We start from the raw sequence: 10,209 nt of genomic DNA, 5'->3' as shown, positions 1-10,209 counted from the left end.
ACCCCTGATCTAACCAGAAATGCAAGGTAATGTACAGAAGAAATAAAACAGAAAACCAAAACAAAAGAATAAATGTAGGATGTGGAATAAACAGCAAGGGGGTAGATACGAATATGCTAAGGTGTATAAAATATAAACGTGTGCAGCAGTTGCAGTGGGCAAAACCTATAGTGCAGGTATAAGTACAAGTATGGCATTAGTAAACCATTATAGAGAACAAACATAGTACAGAAGAGGTTGAGGGATTCGGTTAGTCACTTCTTTTATTTGATCATAAATCATATCTGTGGAGCGTCCTTTAGGGAACTTCTTTGACGTGACAGAAATAAATATTTCCACTGAATATAGACTCTGATCCACAGTCAAGGATGCCTTTATATACCTATATTTAGTTTTATTATGTAGCCTAAATGTACATGTACATTTAAGTTTTTTTTATTTTTTTTTATTTTTGTCAATATAGCCTTGCTGTTTGGAATGTGTTTAAATTGTTTTTGATAAATGCAAACTCAATAGTGCTTTTAGAAATGATAATGTACTGAGAGAAAGGTAACGACAAGAGGCTGACAAGCTGCAGGCTGCACCCATAGACTGTTAATATTACAGTCTATGGCTGCACCCAGTCTCGTACGTAATGTCTTGCGTCATCACGCAGTGGGCGTGGCCAAACACCAACACGGAAGCCGTTCCTGTGGTCCTGACTTGCCTGGCACCGCAGTACCCTCAAGAGGAAAATCTGTGATATTTGTCCCTTTCTACCGAGCTCACCGGCTTTATCTGGATCCCTTTAACCCTTTAACGGTGACATCCGGGACACTACAATGCTCTCACCGAGGTCAGTGGGATTAAAAACGTGTCTCAAAGTTATGTTGGTGATGCTGCTGCCTGGACTTTGCTAACATCTGTTAGCATATGTATAAGCCATGTTAGGAATGCTAAGCAGTCTTGGAAACAACCTGTGTCAATGTGTTTTTTGTGTATAGCTGTTGTTGTGGCTTTTTAACATTAAAAATGAAGGAATAAGCTCCACCTGGGGATAGTTACCAGGCCCAAACAGGGTGGGGACACGTCGTAGACATAAAGGGTGTGTCATGTTTCTAACACTGTGTAAAAGAAGAACCCCAGGGGGGGGGGCGTTGATACTGTGACCTATGGAAGCCCTTTTCCGCCAAATCTAAGTCAGTGAGAAACGTTCTCAGAAACATGTATCTCAAAATAATGACTTGGTTTCTCAGATATCTCATTATTTTTTAGATACTAAGTCAGACAAAGCTTGGAAAAAGACTTCATGATTATGTTATTTGATTCCAAAGACACTCAACAACTAAGCATAATATTGCTGTTTTACATAACTTCAGATTACACCAAATACTTTTAAAAGGTCTGTCCCCAAAGGCATTTGTTAGTTTCTCACTTTGGGAAAAGTGGGAAAAACTTTGAATTTCCCCAAACTGCTGTATCTCTAAACCAGGGGTGTCAAATATACGGCCTGTGGGCCAGAAGCGGCCCGCCAAAGGACCCAATCAGGCCCACTGGATGACTTTGCAAATTGTGAAAATTGCAGAGAAGTAATTAATTTAAATTCCACATTTACCACTTAAATGTCCAAGTTCTTTTTCTGTAAATTTACCACTTAAATCTTAGAAATTCTGAGTTTTTTCTCTGAATATTACCCCTCTCCCGGGTCCATAACATTTTTTATTTTTTTTTCCTACCACGGCCTTAGGACACCGTCGTAGCAGAAGCAACTTTTGTTTGCCAACATCAAGCTGACAAGAAACTCTGTGGTTTACTGGCGTTAGCATGCAGCTACATAATAGTTAGCAGTATGCTAACGTTAGAGAGTCATGGAAAGAAGCAGCACGTTGTACCGTCAAAAATCGCAGATGAAGGCTTCTGAACCAAACACTACCCAATCGGACATGTTTCAGCAGTAATGCGACCCGAAGGTTACCTCCCCTTTCTCTGCTTTGGCCGCCCAGAGAATTTGGCACACCCATGCGAGAGAGAGAGAGACATCATGGCTTTCAAACGAGCAAAGTGGCAGTTAGTCAAGGCCACACACCCCCCCCTCCACCTTGCCCCCCCCCCCCACCCCTCTCTCCTCCTCAATAGCTACAGACACAGAAATGGCGCATCCTAAGGAAAGTGGGACTGGCTCTAGTGGCTGTAATTCTGCACCAAGGCTGAATTTCGGGAAAGAGACTTCAGATACAGTATTAGGGGACCACTAAGGTCTATATAAAAGAGACTTCAGATACAGTATTAGGGGACCACTAAGGTCTATATAAAAGAGACTTCAGATACAGTATTAGGGGACCACTAAGGTCTATATAAAAGAGACTTCAGATACAGTATTAGGGGACCACTAAGGTCTATATAAAAGAGACTTCAGATACAGTATTAGGGGACCACTAAGGTCTATATAAAAGAGACTTCAGATACAGTATTAGGGGACCACTAAGGTCTATATAAAAGAGACTTCAGATACAGTATTAGGGGACCACTAAGGTCTATATATAAAAGAGACTTTAGATACAGTATTAGGGGGACCACTAAGGTCTATATAAAAGAGACTTCAGATACAGTATTAGGGGACCACTAAGGCCTATATAAAAGAGACTTCAGATACAGTATTAGGGGACCACTAAGGTCTATATAAAAGAGACTTCAGATACAGTATTAGGGGACCACTATGGTCTATATAAAAGAGACTTCAGATCCAGTATTAGGGGACCACTAAGGTCTATATAAAAGAGACTTCAGATACAGTATTAGGGGACCACTAAGGTCTATATTAAAGCATCCAAAGAGGACCACGTCATGGGACCTTTAACACCGGAGTAGCTTACAGCAGATGACCAATCATAGAAGGCCGGCTAAGTGTTGCAGCATAACACTCAGCCGAGAGTAGAAAAAAACTGTTGATATACTGGAGCGTTCAGAATAGTTTTAGCTGACAGGGATTTCTCAAAAATAAGTTTACCTCATTATTTGAACCATCTTTAACATGAAAATCAGACATTATAACATTGTAGATATGACAGAAAAATACGGGAAAGCGTAACATGTCCCCTTTAAAACAAAGCTGAGTAACTGAACTGAAGTGTCTGATGACATCACAAGTTTTACATCAAGCAGCGAGCGCTGAGAGTCCGTCGGCCTGCTCAGCTGTTGACTGCCGAGCAGCAGGATTAAATCCAGTTATAATTAGAAGAGGATCATGCATGTGCATGTAACTGGACTCCTTGTCTTTAAGGTCATCTCAGGGTTTGTTTGTGTGTTATGTTCTCCCGTGTCCTCATGCTGGCTGCAGGTTCCTGCTGCTGAGGTCAGCTGCGTCCTTCACGGCCAGGTCCTTCTGCGCGGCGGGGGGCGTGTCCAAGCCCGGCAGGGCGCCGGACATGGCAGAAGGTAAGACAGCGACCGCGCTTCCTGTGGGATTTGATTTCCTGACACCTGTTTTAATCAACATGTGCTGTCTGGCTGTGCAGGAAGTTTGCTGTTTGGATTTGGACTCTAGTTTTTGCTGACTGACCTGCTCCCAGACCTGTGATTCGATCCCCACATGTCCGATTCTTTTTTCAGCAGTTCAAATAGAAAATAACATAAATGATAAATTGAGTCTGATTATCAGGCACAGAAATGAATCCCTCTACTTTTAGATGAGAACATGTTCGTCTGTGTAAAAATAGGCAGCTTTATTGATTTATAGTCATTTTGTCTAGGGCTGCAATTAACGATTATTATCATCTGTTAATTAATTTATCGATTACTCGATTTGTTGCATGGACTATAAAATGTTAGAAAAAGTTAAAAAATAATAAAAAATATAAATCAGTGTTGCCCAAAAGCCCAAAATGATGTCTTTAAATGTCTTGTTTTGTCCACAACTCAAATACAATCAGTTTACTGTCACAGAGGAGAGAAGAAACTAGAACAATATTCACATTTAACAAAGCTGGAATCAGAGATGTTTTAGGAAAAAAAATGACTCAAACCAATTAATCGATTGTCAAAATATTTTGCCATTAATTTATTAGTTGACAACTAGTTGCATAATCTTTGCGGCTCTAATTTTGTTGTTACAACTTCTTAAAAGACATGACTTTAGAGGGTCACTTTTCTGGACTTTGATGCCGTTTACAGTCATAATATGGGAGTTATATGTTGATGCAACACCTAGATGTAGGCTGTGAAAATGCCCTGAACGCTTTTCTCACAGTCCGTTAAGGTTATTGCTGCATGATCTTGCATAATTTTCCGGTGTCAGCCTTGACAGCTCACGCTGATTTATTTAGCCAATAAACTTCTGCTTCATGTTTTGGGGGACTTTCAGATAGGGGAAGCAGCGATCCAGTACCGCGGACACACACCGTACATTCAGACAGTGATGGCGGGGGTCAGAGTTATCCTTGGCCTAATGTTACCTCACATTAAAAAGAATAAAGAAATGAATTCCACACAGTGAGGTGTACAGATTTTAAATTGGGGAACATTTGAGTGAACTGGTATCAGATCGGTGCTCAATACTAAAAGACATCTGCAGTTGAGGTATCTATGTCTGATTGGTGCATCCTTACTTTCAGGGGCTATGACAATAGAAATTCTCAGTGGCTCCTAGGAAATTAGGTCCTGAAGTTGGGACGTTTCAACCGGGAAATTCCAACCTGCGACTCGGACAGGAACGCAGCGTTAGTCCAGAATACTGCTTCCTGTCTGGAGTTCTCCCACACCGTTCCTCTTCTCCGCTCACTACACCGGCTCCAGTAGGGCTGTGCAGTTAATCGAAATTTTAATCGTGATCAAGATTTCGGCTCCTGGTGATCATAAAAACAGAGTAAACGAGAAAAACGGTTATTTTGCACATTTTTTTTCTTGTGTTCTGAATGAAAAAAAAACAAAAGTTCAAATGTGAAATTTTCACAATTCACTGTGTTTTCACTGTTAATTTGTTTAAGCGTTTAACTGTTTTTATAAGTTAAAAAATTGCAACGTCTTTCCAAAAGTCAATGAGGAATTTTGTTAGCCTGATGTGGTCCTACTCAGATTCTGGTCAGAATATGAGTCTGATGCTGCTCCATTGGGCTGCGATTGTCGGTACACGATCCGTTCTGCACATGCGCAAAATGTTCGCGCACGCGCTGTTGTACGAGGATTTACGACCCTGCACGATCTGTTCCACGCTTCCGGACGACAGCCAAGCTAACGTTAGTTTAGCTAACAGCTAATTCGGCTAACCGCTAGCTGAGACAGCATGTAATAACTTTAAAAGACCCTCAAAATAAAACTTCAAAATAAACGTTAACATATATAACAGCTGTTACGTCAGCTCTACTTTACTTGTGCTCATTTAAAATACAATCACTCAATATTTGTCTTTATTGTTAAGTCTTAATGTAGCTGTAGCCTGCTTCTCCCATTAAGTTTGACTTAACGTTATTTTAGACTGAATCTAGCTGTCAGCTAGCGGTTAGCTGAATTAGCTGTTAGCTAAACCTAACGTTAGCTTCCCGGTGGAGGCTAGCCATAGGCTAGCGTGGAACAGATCGTGCAGGTCGTATCCTCGGTAACACAGTATTATCTTGCACATGCGCAGAACCTAATCGTGTACCGACAGTGATTATGGGGCGTGTTTCAACTGAACCAGGAAAGAAAATGCCTCTGCACTCAATTGGATAGACCTACAACCAATCAGAGCATTGGATAGACCTACAACCAATCAGAGCATCGGATAGACCTACCACCAATCAGAGCAACAGATAGACCTACAACCAATCAGAGCAACAGATAGACCTACAACCAATCAGAGCAACGACTGACGTCACAGAAGCTGCAAGTCAAAGGCAGGCTTCGATAGAGCAAAGGCAGAGGCGGCAGTTTCCTTTGTTGTAAACAAATGCAACCCGAGCGCTCTTTGGTGACGTGGCTGATTACGTTACTGTTGCTCATCTGTCCATCATCGTATAAAGCCCGCCCCCTGACCATCTGATTGGTCCAAACAGCTCTGGTTGGAGCATAGTCGCTCCACAGCGGATCAAGTCCAGACCAAACTTCCCCGACCTCAAATGTTGTGGGCGGGGCTAAGTTCGGCTGGCATTCAGGCTATAACTGTGTTAAATAATCGTGATTTCAACATTGACCAAAAACAATTGTGATTATGATTTTTTTTTTTTTCGTAAGCGAGCAGCCCTAACAACCAGCTCACGACTCTGCTGCTGGGACAGTGAAGGGAAGTGCTCCTTCTAACCTCCAAGCCACGGTCCATCCCTGCAGTCCTCCGCCTCTGGGTGATTGGCGTTTATCGGTGTTTTAAGCCCGCCCCAACGTCTCCTTCCAGGCAGCGCTGCCTGGAAGGCACTAGGATCAGGCAATGGTTATGGTTAGGGTTAGGTGCCTGGAAGTCAACGCTCACAGCGCTGCCTGGAAGGAGACGTTGGGGGCTTAAAGCACCATCGAGCGTGATTGGCCCAGAGATTTGTACTGTTAGTCGGACCAAACAAGGGATTTAAAGACATTATCTTTGTCTTTAGGCATATGTTACAGCCTGTATATGTCCCTGTATTTTATGACTTCAAACTAGGGCTGAACTGTTAATCGTTTTCAAATCGAAATCGCAGTTTGAAAGAAAGCGATTAGCTATTTATCGAATGGCAAATATTGAGTTGAATATTTGGTGTAACATTTGATTTAACATTTTTTTTATTCCTTTTTTCATTATTATATTTACTGTTTTTTTTTTCATAAGATAAATGCTGGAATAAAGTGACATGTCACACGGATTGTTTACAGAAACGTCCTATTTTCAGTCGATCTTTCATTCATTCTTTTCTGTTACTTTATTTAACATGATTGCAGAAGGTGCAACATGTAGCTAAAAATATTAATCGTGAATCGAATTGTAACGGCAATATCTGGCAAGGAAAAAAATTAGCAATTTGATTATTTTTTTTCACCAAAAATCGTTCAGCCCCAGTTTCTTTGATTTGAGAAGTTGAAGAAGACAAGAGTTGTCCGATGAAATGACCTCCCTTGCTGAAGTCGGGACAGCAGAGTCAACGGGCTGAAAAAAAAAAAAACCACACATGCCGTGCAAGCACGCGCTAATCTCTCATTTACTAAAAACAAACCCTCGAAGCGATAAGTACAGTGGCTTGGCTCGTTGTTTGTTTTGACAGGGATGAACTTGAAGCGTTTGACATTTCTCGCTCCTGTGGCGGTGTAAGCTCTTCGCCGTCTGTCTCAAGGCTGTAATGAAACGTAACATGTTGACATGTCTGTGTGAAATCCCCATACATACGTACGTACATCCAGTCTCATCCTGCACCTTTTCTAATCATTTTTGTCTCTCCACAGGAGATCCACTTTTACACGTGTCTAACGGTGTGTGTTGGTAACCCCGAGACAAATCATCTCTAACTATCTAAACCACACTGCTCCTACCTGTAGGGATTCTCTTCTAATTTGCGCGTTAATTCCTCCTGCATGTCATGACCGAACATCCGCTGTCTTTTTCTTAACTTGTTTCGTGCACAGCACCTTGTTACTGTGCACCACGGTCGAGCTAAACCTCCTCCTGCAGCATTCGATGGTTGCGTCTGATAACCTTCTTTTTCTCCTTCCCTCTGTTGCACGGAGCTTCAATATTCTGTTACAGCTGGTTCCCACATGAATGGTTTTTTTTTCTTCCTCTTTATTGTTTGATATTGTCTCTCCGTCTGGGCCTAAATAAGCAAAAATTACATTTTATAGTTTTAATTTAATCATCGGATCACTAGGGATGTCCTCCATATTAAGAAAATGTTAGTCGACTTATGCCTACTGGGCCTGTCATACGCTAGAACAGTGGTTCTCAAATGGGGGTACGTGTACCCCTAGGGGTACTCTGGAGGACTGCAGGGGGTACGTGAGATATTTAACTAAAAGTTTAATAGTAACGAGGCTGTTGTCCAGAACATTGTTCCTCTTTATGTAGAATTTCTTTTTTCCTATCAAAAATGTGACAGTGTCGCCTTCTTTGGACCTAATCTATCCTTCCTTCTGCTGTCCTTCTAATTTTTACAAGTTTCTCTTCTTCTTTCTTCTCATGTCACTGTTTTAGAAGTTTTTGATAATATTTTGACCTATTCTTGCCTTCCTTCCTTCTTTCTACCATCTTTTTCCAAGTTTTTGTCTCTTTTTCTCATCAGCATTTAAATGTTTTTTTTCCCAGTTCCAAGGCTGTTGTTTAGTAAATCTATCGCTGACAGCAGCTGTACTGTTCCTCTTTATATACACCAAAATATATATACATCTACCGAAAATGATTAGTGCCGGTCAGGGGGTACTTAACATAAAGAAACAATTCAAAAGGGGTACATTATTGAAAAAAGTTTGAGAACCACTGCGCTAGAAGATTCTGAAAAGACTAAAGTCTGAAAACATCTCACATCTAAAGACAATCTGTCATAATGCGTCTGGGTTTTAAGTCACAGACTGTAAGTTTTTACTACCAAGACTTCAAACTTCCGACGATATAAAACATGTTTGATTTTGTTGGAACGTCGAGACGGGACAAAGACTGACTTAAGACAGCTCGGACAGACTTTTCTGACCATCTTGGTGTACGGTCGGTCTAACACTCGTGATTTATGGACCAATAGATTTCTTGGTTAAATGGACTGATCTGAAAAACAGAGTTTCTCCACACCGTGCAAAAGCACCACTTTAAAGCAACGCTAAAGCACTTTTCTGCTTCGGTCCCCCTACAGGTTGGAAGCGGAACTGTCTCATTACGTCTCATTCGAACTACAGATCCACTACCCGATCTGACAAACTTGCATAGTGCGGTTGTAGCCGATAGAGGGCCTTAAAGCCAACGCAGAAGTGCCGTTCACCCTGTTACGAGTTGATGAACCACTGAAACGATTTTGGAAACATTCGTTTCGAGAAATAAGAATAATGGTAATGGTTACGGTAACAATTCCACTTCCAGCCTGTATGGGGACCAAAGCAGAAAAGTGCTCTAGTGTTGCTTTAAATCTTGTGTTTACCTGAGATGCGCGCATAAGTTTCTAGGAAATAAATCATTCATCGACTCCAGAAATCTAAGTCGACAAAAACCGACCAAAACTACCCATTAGTCGACTAAAAGACGCGGCGGCCCTACAGGTCACTCTGCTTTTGTAAGCGTGATCAGTTTTGCGCACGAAAGAACCATGAAATTGAGGTACAAGTTGTGTTTATTTAGCGATTGTGCTGCAAAACCCAAACACATCATGTTACAGTGAAAATAACTGAGCTGGTTTCCCAGAAGGCTCCAGCTGTAAAAACAAAAGTGGTAACAGCCTCTTTGTTTCTTACGGAGACAGTATGAAACATATGGCCTTGAACATTTGGTGCAAACACTGCAGTGCGCACGCACGCACGCACACGCACACACCCCCACATAGACCCAGACAGAAGATCTGATTGTTTTTCTGTGTTTTTTCAGTGCGAAACAGGCTGAGAGAAATCGTGGGAGCTTCCACTAACTGGAGGTACTGAACCATCTGTGTCAAAGCGCGGAGACAACAAAATAATATTTGTGCACTTTTGTTTCATTTGGTTTGCTCGCCAAGGTTGTTTGTGGTCGAGTCTGATAACTTGAAATGCTGGGTATTGTTTCTAATCTTTCACTTCTACTGCCAGTAGGAAACCGGTTTATATTTTTCTCCAATACAATCCTGACTTTGAGTTCAAATTTCCTTTGCAATCAAACGGTACAGCCAACTGTTCAGAGACACAATACAGGCATAAATGTCATAGGGAGGGTTTGTGTGTGTGTGTGTGGGGGGGGGGGTCAGTCCATGGATTTCAGCATCACCTTAACATCCACTCATAGTTCGCAGGGATGAGCGACATTCCTCCAGCAGCACAAGGAAGAGACAAATGTAAACAATGTTTTTTTGTGCCGGGCATTTTTAGGCCTTTATTTTCACAGGACAGATGAAGACGTGAAAGGGGAGAGAGAGAGAGAGATATGGGGGACATGAAGCAAAGGGCTGAAGGTCAGAGTCGAACGTTCAAGGAGTAAACCCTCTACACATGTGCGCCCGCTCGACCAACTGAGCTAACCCGGCCACCCAAAATGTAAACAATTTGAAACAAAAGAAATCACAAAATAAGCACAGAGGGAAAAAAAATAAAAATAAGAAGAAGAAAAAATTAAATAGTAGGGTTCACTTTTAA

General features: G+C 41.6%; 1 protein-coding gene and 1 long non-coding RNA gene across 4 annotated transcripts in view; one reads left to right on the top strand and one right to left on the bottom strand.

Moving 5' to 3' along the window:
• The first annotated feature begins 647 nt into the window (after positions 1 to 647).
• acot9.1 (acyl-CoA thioesterase 9, tandem duplicate 1) overlaps positions 648 to 10,209 on the top strand; it is a 22,582-nt gene continuing 13,020 nt past the window's right edge. The window contains exons 1-4 of one of the 3 annotated variants that reach the window (XM_039790601.1): positions 648 to 835; positions 3,317 to 3,414; positions 7,357 to 7,383; positions 9,473 to 9,518. In XM_039790601.1, coding sequence (XP_039646535.1) covers positions 822 to 835; positions 3,317 to 3,414; positions 7,357 to 7,383; positions 9,473 to 9,518 — 185 coding nt within the window. In that variant the 5' untranslated portion in view covers positions 648 to 821. Of the gene's footprint in view, positions 836 to 3,316; positions 3,415 to 7,356; positions 7,384 to 9,472; positions 9,519 to 10,209 lie in introns of those variants that run through there. The other 2 variants (XM_039790602.1, XM_039790603.1) reach the window with 2 other exon arrangements.
• LOC120552500 lies at positions 4,022 to 7,677 on the bottom strand. Its single transcript, XR_005638017.1, has 2 exons — positions 7,444 to 7,677; positions 4,022 to 4,820 (listed from the first exon to the last, which is right to left on the bottom strand). It is a non-coding gene; the product is annotated as an uncharacterized LOC120552500 (long non-coding RNA).

The sequence above is a fragment of the Perca fluviatilis genome, chromosome 22 (assembly GCF_010015445.1).
Source record: "Perca fluviatilis chromosome 22, GENO_Pfluv_1.0, whole genome shotgun sequence".
Classification (NCBI taxonomy): Eukaryota; Metazoa; Chordata; class Actinopteri; order Perciformes; family Percidae; genus Perca; species Perca fluviatilis.
The sequence above is the reverse complement of the archived record's forward strand: the minus strand, read 5'-3'. Positions and strand labels throughout refer to the sequence as shown.